The 17,922-nt window shown below is 37.3% G+C and overlaps 2 protein-coding genes across 2 annotated transcripts in view; one reads left to right on the forward strand and one right to left on the reverse strand.

The window, feature by feature from the left end:
- L3MBTL3 (L3MBTL histone methyl-lysine binding protein 3) overlaps positions 1 to 17,258 on the forward strand; it is a 78,441-nt gene extending 61,183 nt beyond the window's left edge. Inside the window, exons 17-22 of the mRNA XM_084284971.1 lie at positions 470 to 616; positions 2,162 to 2,332; positions 6,787 to 6,878; positions 12,145 to 12,308; positions 13,287 to 13,349; positions 15,435 to 17,258. Coding sequence (XP_084141097.1) covers positions 470 to 616; positions 2,162 to 2,332; positions 6,787 to 6,878; positions 12,145 to 12,308; positions 13,287 to 13,349; positions 15,435 to 15,578 — 781 coding nt within the window. The 3' untranslated portion in view covers positions 15,579 to 17,258. The remainder of the gene's footprint in view (positions 1 to 469; positions 617 to 2,161; positions 2,333 to 6,786; positions 6,879 to 12,144; positions 12,309 to 13,286; positions 13,350 to 15,434) is intronic.
- Positions 15,965 to 17,922, reverse strand: part of SAMD3 (sterile alpha motif domain containing 3) — a gene marked incomplete at both ends in the record, with an annotated part of 37,645 nt that continues 35,687 nt past the window's right edge. Inside the window, one exon of the mRNA XM_084284451.1 lies at positions 15,965 to 15,991. Within this exon, the coding sequence (XP_084140577.1) occupies positions 15,965 to 15,991 (27 nt within the window). The remainder of the gene's footprint in view (positions 15,992 to 17,922) is intronic.

The following is a 17,922-nucleotide window of genomic DNA, read 5'->3' on the forward strand; positions in this document are numbered from 1 at the left end:
TGTGCCATACCTCATATTGTGCCCTTGCAATGCAGTCTCTTTGTAGACACTGCAAAATAAAAATCTCCTCCTTTGCAGGAAAAATAACCATAGGAATACAATTGTGTTATTAGGAGTGAGATGGAGGTAGTCAAAGGCATCCTGTATATTATAAATAAAATACCATTAGAGGAATGAGAGAGCAAACTAAACATTCATCAAACAGTTTGCAAGAATGTACACTGTAATATAAATTTGTGTTACATAACTTGCTGTGGAAGTGAAATATGAAAAGCATTTAGGTTGAAGTTTTCAATCAGTGTATTTATTAACATTTTAAAGCCTGACTACTTGTTGCATTTTTTCTAATCTTTTCTATGTGAATTGATTCCATCTACTTCTAGAAAATTGGTCTCTGAGGTCATTTCATTTGAACTGAGTGAAGTCTATAAAGTGACTGAAAATAAGGGGACATTTCTTCTACTTCTAGTGCAGTCAGCTGCCCATACTCTGAGATGAACTTGAACAAAGAAAGCCTCTTACCTGATCGGCTGAGTGGGGAGATGCCTGCAACAAATCCTGTCCCGAGAAACAGAAGAGTGGAAGCAAGAGAAAGATCCCCCTCTCCTGTAATCAAGTAATTATGATCAGAATCATGCCTCTGACTAACTGCAATGCTTTATTTAAATGTTCTGTAGCATATTCTGTAGTTGTGCAATGGCTGAATAGTTCCAGGAAGACCTGTCTATTTTTCTGCATTTTCATTTACAGGGAAGGAATGATTTCATCAATGCTTATTGAAAAGGTCACTGAACTGTCAAAGAATGATACTGATTTTACTGTGTGTGATTTAACAAGAGTTCAGTTTCACATTCAATCTAGCTATGTAGGCTACTAGGTGATTAACTGGAAATAAATGGATTGTTTGCCTGTTGGTTTCACTGAAGAAAATGATTTATTTCATAGAATCATAGAACCATAAAATGGTTTGGACTGGAAGGGACCTTAAAGACCATCCATTTCCACCCCCCACCAGACCAGGTTGCTCAAAGCCCCATCCAGCCTGGCCTTGAAAACCTCCAGGAATGGGGCATCCACAGCTTCTTATTTGTGTTTGTGTTGTTTGCTGGGGTGGCCTTATGGGTATGACTGTAAATTAATGTTGCTCTTTGAATAGCCACTATAAATTCTGTCATTATTGTGGGAGTGGAGAATTGAATTACTGGGAGTGAGTTCTGCAAGAACGATAACTCTGTAGCTGAAGCTTCTTGCGGGAATACTGTGAAAAGACAAATGGATGTGATACCAAGAGCCTCTTCAAATGATGATTTTCTATCAGAAATTGTGGACACTGATTCCTGTGCTTGTTTTGTGTTAGAGAGATATACAGAGAAGGAAAAGAGAAGCTTTTCATTTCTTTTACAAGGGGCACATTAATGAAAAAGTCAATGGGTATAGTGAAGATTTCTTCCAAGTTTTCTCTGTAATTACCTCATATTTTCAATAGATGATGTTTCAAATGAGATTCTCGGAAACAGTTTCAGCTTCATGCTTTAAAAACAAAATACTCATCTGTCACAGAGCACTGTCTTGTTCAATTGTTCTTGAAAGTGTAGGATTGTAGAAATCTGAAGTGACCTAATTGCCCTCTGACAGCTAGCCTAAATAAGGCCTCAGTGAAGCAGTAAAAGTTTCACCAGTGTTCTCTGTGATAGAGACAGTATTAAGTGCTACTTTTTTAACTGTCCCAATTGACAGATTTAAAAATATTTTATATGGGCTTAAATGCATAGCTGTGTATTGTGAGAGCTGGGGTTGCAGGGAAATATATTTGAAAGTTTTTTTGTGTTACAAGAATTTGAAGTGAGTAGTTTATTAACAAAAATAACATTAGGCAAGTTCTGTTCCTGTTGAATTGTCTGTAAGCTTTATCTCTGACTTCATGAGAAAGAGAATATTGTGATTTTTTGAAAGTCCCACGTATGCAATTTTAATTTTTTATCAACTGAGATATTAGTGTATTTCTTAAAAAAAAAAAACAAAAACAAACCAACTAACAAAAAAAACAAAACAAAAAAAAAAAACACACTTAGATTTCTTCAATGACAATGATTCTTTATCCATAAAGAAAATAAAATGAGTAACTCTCTCAGTTTTAAACATTTTGATATTTTGTTCTCAGCAGTGACAGGAAATGTCCCAGCCCTGGTCACATAGGTGCAAAATCTTCAGTTCATAATCGATCGTCTGCGAAAACTGTATCAGAAACAACTAAGCAGGAAGATAGAGAAAGTACATCTCCTTGCAAGAAACCACCCCTGTTATGTGACGTGAAAGAAAAGAAGCCACCTAGGTAACTATAAGTTCCTTCCAAAGTGGAGACTTTGTTTGGAGCCTGTCAATTTCAAATGCAAGCTTACAAATGCAGTGCAGTGCATTTTACCCATGGAGCTCTTGGAAGGAGCAGGAGGAAGAAGAAAGTTTTTCTTATTAGAAGAAAGTCTTTCTATTAGAAACAGGGAAGAATGGAGTGTCACAATGTATTTAAGAAGTAAGTAATGCGTATCAGAAAGGATAGGAAAAATACTACAAGACAGAAGAATTACTGGAAGCAATTCTTTAGGTCTCAGGTTTTGGAATGTGTTTTTGACAAAGAATGACATGGGATAGTACATTAGAAAATAATATTTATGGTATATGAAGGCTATCTTTGAAACTAAAGAGATCATGCACTTCTGTGTTTTCATGGAGATGTGTAGGATTCCCTACATTTTTCATTAGTAACAGTATTGGTGCATTATTTATCGGCTATTTTCTTAAAGAAACCCTAACCGTAAGACACCCTGGTACAAAATTGTCATTTGTTATATATTTACATTAACGACACTATCTTGTGTTCATCATATATGAACTGTAAATGTTTATAATAATAGTGTCTTCAGAGACTATGGTGAATACCTCATGGTAAAGCTGGTGATCGAAACTTCACTGTCTTATTAAGACACAATTAAATGACCTGAAACTCTGGTATAAGTTTTTTTTGTTTGTTTTGTTTTTGTTTTTTTTTTTGTTTCCTTTCTTGAACTACTATGCACTCACCTTTATGCCAAAAAGTCCTGTAGTAAGTATAAAATTAAACTTTTTTTTTTTTTTTTAAACATGTGGCTTTTTATATGTTTTAAATTCTGTCAACTTTTCTTTAGAACGTTCTGTCACATTATTTCAACCATGACACTATTATTATTAAAGCTATATTGAAAAATACCTATTAGGATCAACAAGCAGTTTTGATATATCCATATCACAAATAAATATAATTCATTAGTCATACTCCAGTGAATTTAAACAGCAAAAAAGACAGAATGACATTCCCATATGTAGTTCTGAAATGACCTGTGTTAAATAACAGTTCTTGTTCATCAATTCGATTATATTTGTAGTAAATTCACTTTTTTTTTCTGTAAGTAAATATTGGCTTCACAGAATATCTCTTAAAATTAATTGAAGAGCACTTTATTTAGTCTTTCATTTTTTTAGAGGGTGTTATTTTTATGAAGCCCTAAAATAGCAGATATGTGTGCTATCTGTTCACTGCATTGAGTCATTTTCATTCAGAAAATAACAGCCTTCTGTGAACTTTGAACTGCCCAGAGGCTCTGCAAGTTAACTGTTTGAATACACTGATGACTATCTGCATTTTATCATCTACCTTTCCACATTCTTTATGTAGTCAGCATAGTCAGAGCAGACTTTCAATTGAATAAACTTCCTTTTAAAAAGGTATGAAAAATGATCTTCAGAAAATTAGGTATGTATGAACTACTAGAGTTATTAAATATTGAGTATCTGGTTATTGCAATGCCCAGTGGATCTTTTTAGATGTGTATTCAAAGTACACATGTATAATTGAAGACGTAGCTATGCATACTTTTGTGCTCCTCAGCTGCTGAGCTTTTTGTGTTGATTTAATTTTGCTTGACTTCAGTACAGTTGTGTTTGTTTTCATGTTTTAGGCAATATTTTGTTTCGTAGAAGCACTTGGTTGAGAAACCAACCACATACGCAACCAACCATGAGATTTATTTTGTGGTAAACCTAAGTGGTACTCAGCTAATTTCCTGTTCTACCTCCTCCTTTGCTTTCCTTTTGTTTTCCTCCTTTGCTTTCCTTTTTTTTTCTTTGCATTTTTTCCCACTAATAAGAGGTATTTATGTGTGCAGATGATTATTTATACCAGAAAAATTTTGTTTTCAAAATTAAGTGTGTAAAAACCAGAGTATGTCCTCTGGAATGTTCCTGAAAATTCAAGATAGAAATGGTATGCCTACAGCATATTCAATTTTAAGTTGAAATTTAATTTCATTGTAACAGAAATTCTACTCTGGAAGTATTTATAGTTAAGGAAGATGAGCACTAAGGCTGGGGAATCAAATGCTACTACCTCATAAAAATATTTAATTTATCTTCCAACCCCTTCCTCAACACCTTCAATTAATTATATTAACTTGTATTTAGCTAATGTGATAAAATATCTGGATGTATGTCTCCATGAAAATTGTCCTTGAGAAAATAGGAAGATACGTATTTCCTCACAGGTTTTGGAGATCTCTGTTCCTTATGTTGAGTTACACTAGTCATTTACTTTGGCTTCTGAATTAATTGTGCTACTTTGTAGCATCATTCTTTAGAAGTTTTCTATGTTTATGAAAGTTAGGGAAAAAAAATCAGTAAATAATAAAGGTGATATTTCTGAGAAAGATGTTGTGGAGAAGTCCATTGTGGCATAAGAAGGCCTAACTGCTATGTCTATACTACTGGCATTGCCTATCAAACCATTATTATTTGTGTCTTTTGTAGTTACAAAGGCTAGATTTTCTGATCTGTTGTGTTAATTTTGCACCATTTGTACTGTGTTAAATACATTTCCTTCTATATCAGTGAACTTGCAGGTCCTACCTGATTTATTCCCAAAAGCTTACTTGCATTAAGTAGGTATAAATGTAGGAAATGGAATTAAACAGGTCTGTTTTTTCTATGGGTTTGTATTTGGAAGTTAGCTAATTAGCTAAGTTAGCTTCCTAGGGTAAGAAGGCTCTGCAGGAGGATCTGGATAGGCTGGACCGATGGGCTGAGGTCAACTATATGAAGTTCAACGTGGCCAAGTGCCGGATCCTGCACCTGAGGCGCAATACCCCAAGCAGAGCTACAGGCTGGGAGATGAGTGGTTGGAAAGCTGCCTGGCAGAGAAGGACCTGGGTGTATTGGTTGATACTCGGCTGAATATGAGCCAGCAGTGTGCTCAGGTGGCCAAGAAAGCCAACAGCATCATGGCTTGTATAAGAAGCAGTATGGCCAGCAGGTCTAGGGAAGTGATTGTCCCTCTGTACTCAGCTCTGGTGAGGCCGCACCTCGAGTACTGTGTTCAGTTTTGGGCCCCTCACTACAAGAAGGACATTGAGGTGGTCAAGCAAGTCCAGAGGAGGGCAACGAAGCTGGTGAGGGGCCTGGAGAACAAGTCCTACGAGGAGCAGCTGAGGGAGCTGGGCTTGTTCAGCCTGGAGAAAAGGAGGCTCAGGGGTGACCTTATCGCTCTTTATAAGTACATTAAAAGAGGCTGTAGTGAGGTGGGGGTTGGTCTATTCTCCCATGTGCCTAATGACAGGATGAGGGGGAACAGGCTAAAGTTGTGCCAGGGGTATTTTAGGTTGGATATTAGGAAGAACTTCTTTACTGAGAGGGTTGTGAGGGATTGGAATGGGCTGCCCAGGGAAGTGGTGGAGTCACCATCCCTGCAGGTCTTTAAAAGACGTTCAGATGTTGAACTTAGTGATATGGTTTAGTGAAGGACTTGTTAGTGTTAAGTCAGAGGTTGGACTCAATGATCTTGAGGTCTCTTCCAACCTAGACAATTCTATGATTCTGTGATTCTGTAATCTTGATGCCTAACAGGCTCTTAGCTCCAGTTGTGTGTTATTGTTTTGTTGTTGTTTTTAATCTGTGGAATGTTGGTAAAGTTGTTCTTGTTTTATTGTTGATTACTTCTCTTGTACTCAGTAAAACCTGAGTTCAAGTAATGGGCTTTCTTACAGTCTTGACTTTAAGGTCCTTCTGTCTGTCAGCTATTTTAACAAAATATTCATTATGTAGTTAGTATCTCTGAGAGCACTATTTCTGTGATGATTTAGAAAGAATTGGCCAGTGTTCTCATGTTACTGAAAAAGGAAGGAAACAAATACACACACAATGTCAGCAAGCTCATCTAAACTTCATTTCTGTAAGAAATAACAGAAGGGTAAAAATATTTCCAGTGGGATCATTAACACCTGCACAACAGTGTGTCAATACAGTACAGGTGTTGGGTTGGAGATGAAAGTTGGGTAGAGAAAAAGAAGTAGATGTTTAAGACAGCTCCTGAGAATAGCCTGGATAACCACTAAGGCTTTGTGGGATATGCAGCTGTATATATGCCTTTTTTACTCTTCTCATCTTCTGCCATGAACAAGTCCACTGCCTTCATTTGTGTATTTTCTAGTTTCAGTTATGAAGTCAAATATGTTTATCTGATTTATAGAATTTTAGTTTACGCTACTCTTAAGCCTTAATTGCAAAACTCATGTCAGTAGGCATTAGTATCGCCATCTGTGTAAGTCAGAAATTTGATCCTCCTCTTTTATATTTTATGATGATACAATGTCCCTTGTGTGGGTATCCTGGTGTGTTAATGATCTAGCATTGTTAGCAAGTAATTTCATCATGCTTAGTGATTTTTATTATGTATTAATAAAAACGAATGTCTATTTTCCTCAGTGGGGTACTACAGACAAAGGACTCCATAAAGAACAAAGAGTGTGAGGAAGAGGAGATAGAAAATAAGCTGCTCATTTCAAATGAAATTAAAGGTAATCTGGCAGTACTTTTGATATTTACACTCAATATTAAAATCTGAAGAACTAAAGTGTGGCACTCCTTGTAAGTCTTCGTGAAACTGCATTACAACTTACTTTACATATTTGCTATTTGCGTCCAAAAGTTTTTTGACAGCAACACTTTCAATGGTGTGTTTATCTTATAATCAACAGAGGGTTTGCTGAGAACATTACTGAAGTTGTAAAGTTGAGTACAAACAGAATGCTGGTATAAAATGTTTCCTTTCACTGACTTTTACAAATAGATAATTAAACCAGTCTGAATTTTAAAGTTGTTATGTTCATTTATTGCTTCAAAAATGTATTGGAAGGAAGTTGAAGATGCAAAGTTCTGTATTTACAATGTTAGCTCCAATGCAATGTTAAAGTGACTGATTCAGCTCTAGCTCAGTCTTTTGTGCAGTCTGATTATTTTGAGCCCCCCATCTGCAGAATGAGCATTATTCATATGAATTAGAGAGGGAAGACTAAGATTTTTACTTCATTGAAAAACTGGAAATAGTCTAGTGGAGGGCCACCAAGATGATTAGGTGGTTGAAGGACTTGACATATAAAGATTTGTTGAAGGAATTGGCTTGTTCAGAGTCTTCCAGTTACTAAAAGATAATTACAAGGAAGATAAATGTACCCTCTGCTTCAGGATACACAGTGGTGTATCCTGTGAGCAGATGAGCTCACATGATGAGGTGAGGCAATGGGCATGAGTTGCTTCAGGGGAAATTCTGTCTGGATATAAGGAAGAAACTTTCCACCATGAGAACAACTGGAATAGGATGCCCAGAAAAGAGGTGGAATCTCTTTTGCTGGAAATATTTAGGACTTGGCTTGACAATATCCTGGATAACCTAGTCTAATGCTTTGTTAGCAACAGAACGTTCCATCATAGGGTCTCCAGAGGACCCAATAATGGAATGTGGAAATGTCCACAGACCGGACATATTTTTTGATTCTGTAAGGTTTCATTTACCACTGTGTCAAAACTCTTGGCTGTACAGATCCAGCTGGACAGATTGAGGTGGCTGTACATTATTCATTTTTATCCTCATCAGAAAGAACAGAGTACAAAACCAGAACATTACAGTCTTACCCCTGATAATTATTTGCTGTGAGTGAGACTTAGTATGTCAGGCTATTTAGTTCCTGAACTGAAATGGCATATTGTTTCAGAGCAGCTTTTGCTGCGATAATATGTCAACTCATACAAGTTCAATGAGAAGCTAGATGATCTTCATTTGATATTTTAATTCCATAACTTTTTAGATATTTTTTTTCAGCAGTTTGTTGTGCAACACAAAATTTGTAAGGCATTTGTCCAGAAATCTTAAGTAAGACTTGATGCTGAAGCAGAATGTCAATCAGATTTTATTTCTTCACTTATCTGGTGCAAGGAATCCTCTGCATCTGTGGTGAAACTGGTTAACACATGGTGCTTTTCAGGGTCCTGTTCTAAAAGTCCAAACTGGGACTTCACACCAGGACTTTTTTTTGAGTACATCATGTGTTTTATCTGGCCCACAAACACGATTTTCCTCTTCCTGGAAAGCAGAGCTTGCAGAATAAGGAAGACCAGAGCATGAAGTGGGTAGAACTTTTAGATGAAGAAACTCAGAAGTCTGGTATTATACACGTGGATTGTAGCCAAAATACTGTCCTCTGCGCCATCTTGTATAAGAAGTTACCCCGACTAAGCCTCAACTTTTTCTTTTTTTTTTTTTTTGCCAGGGATGTGACTATACACACTGCAGGGCTGAAGGACTTTTTTTTTCTTTCTTTTTTTTCACCTACATCTAGTTGATAGATTGGCACTTTTCATGCTCCTCTTTTGCAGTGCAACTTATGTGTGAGGGAGATAAGACACAGGCTGATAAGCAGAGGCATTTTTGCCCACATCCTGAAAGGCAGTAGGCACTGAATTCTTTTTCTTGTCATTAGCTAGAGCTCTTGAATGAGTAAACCTTGTACTCCATCAATTCCATTATGCAGTGTCACAGTAGTGAACTTATTTTCTGCTAATGTCATTCATAAATCATTGAACTGTTTGCTGTAGTTTCTTAAAAAAAAAAAAAATGAAAGGAAAGAAAACAAACAAACAAACAAACAAAAAATGAACAAACAAAACCAAACAACAACAATACAACATGGGACAGATGTCCAGCATAGAATTTTCATCTGGAATTATTAGGAATTATTATTACGCTGCTGTAAACTACAGAAAATAAGGTACATATGGGATAGATAGGTACCTTTAACTGACATTACTGTTACTCACTACATCTGAATCTATATGCTCTTATAAATGCATAAATACATGCACTTTAATTGGAATATTCTTGGCACAGTATTGTTATCTGTTTGTTTTACCACAGCAATGCATTACGTGCTTTGCAAATGGAAAAAAAAAAGTCCTAATATAATTTTATTCTCAACTCTTAAGATATTTTTTAGAAAGAAAAAAAAACTGAGCTAGGGATAGGGAAATGATTCAAGGAGCAATTAGAAATATATTGTTCGATAAAACAAGCTTCACATTGAATAGGTTTGCTGTCTTGCAAGACTATTTTTTTGTCACTGAGATTTTTAGAAATAAACTCTAAGGAAAATTTAAAGAACAATAGTGTTGTGTAGATAGACATTTAAGGATATCACTTCCACGAGTAAGTATATGATAGAAAAAAAAATGAAGACTGAAAAAATATAATGAGTGGACTGACAATGCTGACTAAATACTTTAAAATTAATCTTTGGAATAATGGATATAGGATATAAAGTGAGGGTATGTCTTGAAAGTAACCAGAATTAAGTTGGAGGAGCAGAAGAACACAAAAGAAATGGAGTTCAGAGTTGCTGGGTTTGATAAGAACCCAGAGAGTTTTGGAGAGACTGCTGGAAGAGACTGGGAAGAGCTTGGAAATCACCTTCAGTAAGGCCTGAATTGAGATGACACTGAGGTTACAGGTTGGGGTAGCCAACATGATAGTGGTGGGAAATATTGGAGGGAAGGAGGAAGAGGGAGTGAGAATTAAAAGCAGTTATAAAGAGTTTGGTGGAATGGGATCATTGAAGCAAGGTTGAGGGAAAAGGTGAGCACAAAAATTGCATGCATCAGGGAGAGCAGAGGAGAAAGATTAGGTTAATGTAGTGATAGGAAAGGGCAGGTCCAGCTGAGGGAGAATTGCTTCTCTCTCTCTTCCCCCTCCCCCCCGCCCCCTTTTTTTTTTTCTCTAGGAAGAATCTGCAAGATTGTCTAGAGAGAAGAGGAGAAGGGAATTTTAAGAAGTGAAAAAAATATGCTGCAGTCTGCTGATGTGAGCTTAAAACATAGATTAGTTAAGATAAGAAGATGACAACTGATGTGGAAGAGACCAAATTCATAGTGAAAAAAGTCGGATTTGTTGCAGCATTTCTGCAGACACATTTCTTATCTTTACAAGTAGTAGCAATGGCAGCAGGTGTGCAGATGCTGGAATTAGAAGGTTGGAGCTAGTTTCAATTTGTTTTTCCAGCAAATAATACCCTCCAGAGTGTAGTAGCAGGGTACTTTCCAAGTTAGTACCTGCAATGTCTGCAGAGCTGATGTTTTTACTAATATAGCACCTCTTTCTCTTCCTCTGCCCTCTCCCAACCCAAAAGAAACTGTTCTCAAAACAGTTTTACTGCTGTACCTGAGTCTACCATAACTGTTTCTTAGGTCAGTACAGCTATTGCTGCTTCTACATTAATTAGCAAGTAATATGACCCAGTAGAAGCAGGTTTGTAAAGTGAATCATGTGGTAGTGAAGATACAGTATGTACTGTAGCCCCGTTTCTGGTGGATTATTTCTTGGGCTTTACTCCTCTCATGCACTGCCTGCCCATTAGTGACTAGCACACTAGGTGTGCTCCTAGAACTTAAACTTCTAGTTCAGTTTCATCCAAAATAAATTGAGTCTGCTTCATGCTGTGAAACAAGTTGAGGTAAGTGGAGAAGATGAGTTTCATGTCAAATACATGCTCCTAACCTGAACTAAAACACTAACGTAATCACTTCCTATGTTGGCCACATTATATATTTCAAACCGGTCCCATTGTGATGGCAGAAATCTATAATAGGAATTTGTGCCCCAGTTGTTGGGAACAAATGTATGAAAACTAGAACGGTAAAAATAGAGAGATCTATGAATAATAGCAACTTCCCAAAAATTGAAATAGAATGGAGCTATAATAGAAGTGAAGAATCCAAACAAGAATAGCATAGAGATTTGTGAGTGACTGTATGAAGTAATGATAGTAAGGATATTAGATATAGATTCTTTGACTGTTTCATTCAGAAATGCATTCCAGAGGTTTTACACAGTTTTACTCTGCAACTTGGAGGCATTCAGGCCTCAGTTCATAGCAGGCTTGTTGCTTTTGGATTTGCAATGGGTCTAAATGAATGTAGATGTCATATACAGTTTGACATCATCCAAGGCATGACTCTTCACTCTCCTCCTACACACATCTGCAACTGCTGCTGCTCTCCAAACACCAGCAGCAACAGCAGCATGTGGCTGAAGCCACCCTCCCACCTGTACATTAGCTCTGAGGCAGGTGGAGTGGGTGCCTCCTTCCTTCCATAATGGACAAGTGAGATAAAAATGGGAAATGACCTTGCAAAAAATAAAAAGGAAAAAAAAGACATCATGGAGGAGTTAAATGTTATTTTCCAAATAAAACATTCAGTTAAAGTGGGAGCAGAGAATTTGCAGACATTTATGTTTTTTTCTCAGAAGAACAGAAAAACATTTTGTTGTGGATGAGGCATAAATGTTGTGTGGGCTGGAACAGTTCAACTGATTCACTTGGAATTTTATAGCAGTGCAGTGCTGGTTTTGATGAAATTTTACAGCTCAACCCTGGCATTAAGCTAGTTCTTGTCATACGGTGTAACTGTTAAAAGTGGGTGTTAATTATTGTATCAAAATACTTAAAATTATGTGACCTATGGTGTGATATGCCAACAGTTGTGTTAGCATAGCATTGTGTTGTGTTAAAGGAGCTTTTTTCCCTGTAAGAGTAGTTACATTTGTACAGAGCCAATATAATCACAGTCATACTAGTGGAAGAATACTCATCGTACTCCTGTAATTCTGGTGTAAGCAAAATTGTACACCTTTTGTAGGGAGACCCACGTATATTAATAGAAATGAATGTGATTTACTGTGACTGATCTCATCACCAACTGAGAGATTTAATGCTTATTTATTACTTTCTGTTGAAGATACTGAAGAACCCAATACCCAGAGGCTTCTTTCTCAACCAGTTGTTGTGTCTTCAAAACTGCAAATTCCTGGCCTACCCTTGCGCTGGGAACAGCACAGCAAGCTCCTTCCAAGTGTAGCTGGGATCCCAGCCAGTAAAGTTTCTAAGTGGAGTACAGATGAGGTAGGTTTTCCTTGTATCTTTTGTTTCACTGCCAACACCCTCAACTTCTTGGTTTATTTAGAGCTATAGATTAACCCCATAAATTACTGATAATGCATTAGTACTCAGAAGATTAGACAGCCAGACCTAATGTAACAGGTCCTCAAAGTGCTCATTCAGCTACCATCAAGCCCTAAAAGCAGTAAGTATTCATTCATACATATATAGATACAGGTATAAGCACAGATATAAATGCACAAATAAATGTATATGTATATAGATTCACTGGGGTTAAAGAGGAAAAGAGCAATACTAAGTGTATGGCCCAGCATGTGCACGAGGTCCACACTAATGACATCTAGCACCTGCACAAACATTTTGTGGAAACAGTCCAGGGGTCATGGACCAAGAACTATTCCCTATACTTAGTTTGGATGTAGCACACTGTTATGGAGGGTGAAACTGTAGTCTGTATATGAATAGTATGATTATGGTCAAACCATGACATTTAATTTCAAAATCAAACGCCCATCACTGTTCAGGTGTATATTAATGCTTGGACAGAGAGGATCTAGTCCCTGCTTCACTTTTAGAAGTGCCTATGACTAAGGCACTTTTCTGTGGATGGAACTGTTGGATCTCCTCTAATCAGAAGAAAAAAAATGAAATTTGAGAAAAGATTTGCTAGTCCTTCTGCTGCAAAGAATATAAGGAGAGGAAGGCAGCAGACATTTTTGTTTGTGCAAAGGGATTCACCAAGAGAGGATTCATTATTTTGGATGTGCATATGTAGAGTAACCTGACTGACTGTGAGGGAGTAGCCATTAATCTTGTCCTTACACACCCAGCTGCATGACTGTGCACTGACAGAATGTGAAGTACCTAATTAGAGGATGCAAAAACAACTAGAAACCTTTGTTTTAATGTATGTCAACCTTTAAGATTACTTTGAGAAGACCCCAGTCTTACTAAATCTGTAATTGTATTCTTTGGTGGCAGGTCTCTGAATTTATACGGAGTTTACCAGGTTGTGAGGAACATGGCAAGGTGTTTAAAGATGAGGTGGGTAAATTATATTTAAAACAAATCACAGAGTGCAAAGCTTAATGAAAAAATTAATTTTATTTTGTCGCTAAAAACACATGTAAACTATTTGGATTAAGTGTATATTTGAAGTTAGAGGCATGTATGTGGGAGATTAGGTCATTTTGCAGCTCATGGAGTGGGAAGTAAAGGGCTTCTTGGCACAGTAGATGTTTATAATCTGTATTGACTCTTGCCTTTCATGTCAGAGGTTTGTTACCTTTTATTACTGCTTAGTTCCAAGAAGGTTATTTGATCACAAAGTGCTGGAGTGAGTAGTTCAGATGCTTATCTCAGCCAGACCACCTGAATGGGCAGAGTATAATACTGTAATATCCCAAGTCAGCTATACAGTCCAGTGAAGAATAATTGTGGCACTTCTTAAACTTGAGAACATAAATGCACCTGCTGAGTAAAATGTATACAGATGGCCCTGCTAATCCTCTCCTTTGTCGGAAGTTTTTAGGCTGTAGATTTTACTGTTACAGTTACATAACAAAGGAGTGATGCGTGGCATCTCTAGCCATTTTGCACTTTAGGCATTTTACAGTTGTAGCAGGTATGCAGGCCTAGCTTATCCTCTGTGTCACTTAGGATGTCTCTCCAATTAATTTAAAGATCAATAATAGCTGGCACGCTGCTGATTGAGCCAGCAGATGAGAAGTGCCACAGAAATGGATGAATGCTAAACACTTTCATTCTCAGAGATGTAAGAAAATAAATGCCTTCTTTAAGTTTTAGACACTAAAGATTTGTCTGTGAGTAATGAATTAAATCTTTTCTGGAGCATTCTCTGCCAGTGAGACCAACCAGCATGGACTGGCTGGCATCCATAGGATTTACAGGGCAGTTATACTGCATGCACCTACCAGCTCTAGCTCTCACAGAAGGGTCTGAACGAAGTTCATTATGGAATACCCTTTCAAGTTTACAGCTGAAGGTCTTTCGGTAGGTGGAAGGTGTTGGTTCAAACTTCTGCTTTGGAAATGAACCCTCATCCTGATTATGTGAAGATGCTACAAAAAGCTGGTCACCCCCGCATCACCACGATTCTGGTTCTGAGCCCACCCAGTTTGGCTCTGTGCACAAAATGAGTCACCAGCAATTGTTGTAACTACATGGTGCTGGTCTCACTGCAGTGTTTCTTAGCTTGCAGTGCTGCGGTGTATGCTGCAATGTACCTTGCACTCTGCCTTAGCAGCATGTGTGACTTGGAAAGCTCATGTTCTGTTTTTTCAGGAAATTAATTACACTAGTCCTATCTCAAATTAGTATCTCGAAGTCTAAGCAGTGCTCCTAATTTAACCACAGCTGGCTTTTAGGTCTAGCTGTCCTGCTTGTGTTACACTGAAAAGTTGCTACAGATACCAAAATGACCCAAAGTTTACAAAAGGAAGTGTTTGCACCAGTGAAGTCCTGGGGAGTGAGGGCCTTGCCTCATGTTCAGATTTAGCACCCCTGGCAACGGAATGATTTGCTTACAGAGAACATTCATTTGTAGTGTATATTAAAATAGCAATACTACTAAACTAGGAGGAAAAAATAAGTGTTGTGTTTGTACCAGAAGCAGATTTACCTACTCTAGCCCACATTTACATCTGAGAGCAAATTCATTTTAATATGCTATTGAATGAACAGAGAAGAGCGCCCTGAAGAGGGTTCCAGTTCTTTAGCTGGGAGTAAAATCTAGAAGCTTTCCTATGAAGGCTTGCATACAACAAGCAGCTAAGATGGCAAAAACAGTTACTGTGCTGAATTTCACTTCGTTTACCTATTTTACTTTTCAGTAGCTTTTACTTTATACTGTCAGTATGAAAATAAAAACAGGTTGGCTAAAAAATTAGCAGCCAGTTATTTTCAAGCAGAAGGAGGGTCATCATCCTGTTCCTTTTGACTAGCTAATCTGTCTAAAAAGTTTATAGCAAAGCTATCCTGAAGTTTGAAAGCATTTGTATTCAGCCATTCCTGTACGATGTCTGGGAATTTTCTTTTCATGTTTTCTGGAACATCTATATTGCTGCCCTGTCAGACCTATTAATAGCTTTTTATATTTTTCTTTTAAAGCAAATTGATGGAGAGGCATTTCTGCTAATGACCCAATCAGACATTGTCAAAATAATGAGCATTAAACTGGGACCAGCCCTAAAAATCTTTAATTCCATTCTGATGTTCAAAGCTGCAGAGAAAAACTCACACAATGAACTTTGAAGATAATGGAAAATGTGTACAAGCCAGCTTTCTCCACTGGAGCTCATGTTTTATTCAAAGCACAAAAACTCACTAGAATTGTTGAGTAAGGACTCTCAGAAAGGAAGCAAAGTATGTTCGGCACTGGTGGACTATTTATATTCTCCTAGAGCCAGTACACATCTGAATCCTTCTGGGAAGTGCTCAAGCTTTTAAGAAGGTACTGTGTAACAACCGAATCAGCTAGTCTTATTTACCAAACTAATGGCGCTAATTCTCCATGGATGGTTAGGATCCCTAACTCTCTCTGGACATCAAGAAAACCTTCATTAATTATTTATGCTGTATTATATAAGGGAACGTTAATATTTTCTAAGAATTCTTGAATTCTACTTCATGTACCCATTTTACTTTTCAGTAGCATTTACTTCATACTATCAAAATAAAAAATGATTAGCCAAAAATTAGGCTACAGGTAGCCAGATTAGACTGTTATGGCTAATATGAATTTGTGCCATAGTTTAAAAATGAAACAATGTTACATATGTGGCACTTTATGCTACAGCATATGACTTTGCAGATTATAAAACTGTCTGTTTGCTTGTAACAAAACAAAACAAACCTTGTTGGGGTTGAAATTATAATGCTTTTTTGATAACTGAATGTTTTTACTTTTGCACGATTACAAAAATGTTATGTGAGTTTTTCCACCAGCATCTTTAATGTATTTTACCAAAAGATCAATATAGAGAAGGCTGCAACTGAAAAATAAAGTTTGACTTCATAGAAGACTTTCATTTATGCTGCACAATAGAGCCCCAGCCTTTTACATGGGAGCGTGCTACAGTCCTTCAGCACATGAAGGAAAATAAATGTATTTTGAGGTAATGCTATTATCAAAAAAAAACAAAAACAAAAACATATTTATTTGTGTCTGCACATGCTGGTCTCCAGTATACTTACAACAGTGGAGAAAAACAGTGTGCTAAGCTAGGACTGCTACTCTGGCTTCATATTCAACATAAAATTGTTTTCCAGATGGTGGGAAAATTACTTAACCCATCAATTCCTAGTTCAAAAGTCTGATTTAAAAGTGAGTGAGGCATAGGGAGAAAGCCAAAGCATGGCGGAAAAGGCTACTTAAACACATATGGTGCATAGGCATGAACTAGGTAAAGGGCATGGATTTCAGCAGGTCATTAGCAAGACTGCAGATTCCACTAGCAGGTACTTAAGTGAGGCAACCGTCTTTCTCGGAGGATTATTATAACAATTTGTCAGGGCAAGTTGTTGCACATGGTATATATATATAAGATGTAAGCCGGATGCACTTTAAATTGAGGAAAGCCCAGCTATTGAGGACTGTATCAGAATTTTGCTTTTGCAAGGAGAGAGAAGAATTGGATCAAGCTTTTGGCAGCCCTCTCCTTAGCGCTGAGGTGGGCAGTTGCTCAGTCTGTAGAGTTATGAACAAACAGTGTTTCTGTTGCACAGAACTTGGAGAATTTTAAATCTTCACACAGATTTAGCTAGGCTGTTTTTTGGCTGAAGTTCCTCAAGATTTCAAGAACTCTTTGTCCCTTCCAGATCACACTTGGGGACTGGTACCTGCCATAATGTGAGGTAAAACAGGGTCAGTATGAAGTAAGTTGCATTGCTCTGTTAATTTCCTTCCATAGCATTGCATAAATAATATTTTTACATTTTGTTCAATATTTGTACAGTCAAATTGCACTCTTATTGTACTACAATAAATAAAACCTGAATTGGAGCTGTCTGTTACATTTGTGTGTGCCCATGATTCTAAGGTGAACCCAAGTGTTCCAGAGGGTGGTGTGGAGTGCTTCACTGTATTTCAGTGTGGCCATGAGTTTGAAAACGCAACTTTGTTGCTGCTGTCCGACCTTGCCCCAAACCCAGTCTCACCTGAGATTCATGGACCTGGGTTTTGTCACTGCCAACAGCTGAGGTTGCCTATGCAGAACAACCAAATGCCAGACTGTTGCGTTTTCTTTCCTTCTGTCCTTTCGTGTAGCTCATTTCCTTGAACCCTCACCTTCTGTGTTTATCCTTCTCTCATGTGCCAGTTCTGTAACCTTCAGTGAGACCCAATGATTTCCCACTCAACAGAGATCACTTATCAGCTTCCTGAGTTTTTGTATACCTAAGTACATAGTAAAACTTCCTAAATTTTAGTATACCACAGTACAGAGTATTTTGAACTGTATATATACAGTACTATTACTATACTATTACTATACTACAGTACTACTGTATATATACAAAGTACTGTGGTATACAGCGTACTGTGGTTTAAATAAATGATTTAGAATTAATACTGTTTACAAGATGTAGAAGAAAATGT

The sequence above is a fragment of the Netta rufina genome, assembly GCF_964035555.1.
Source record: "Netta rufina genome assembly, chromosome: 3".
Lineage (NCBI taxonomy): Eukaryota > Metazoa > Chordata > Aves > Anseriformes > Anatidae > Netta > Netta rufina.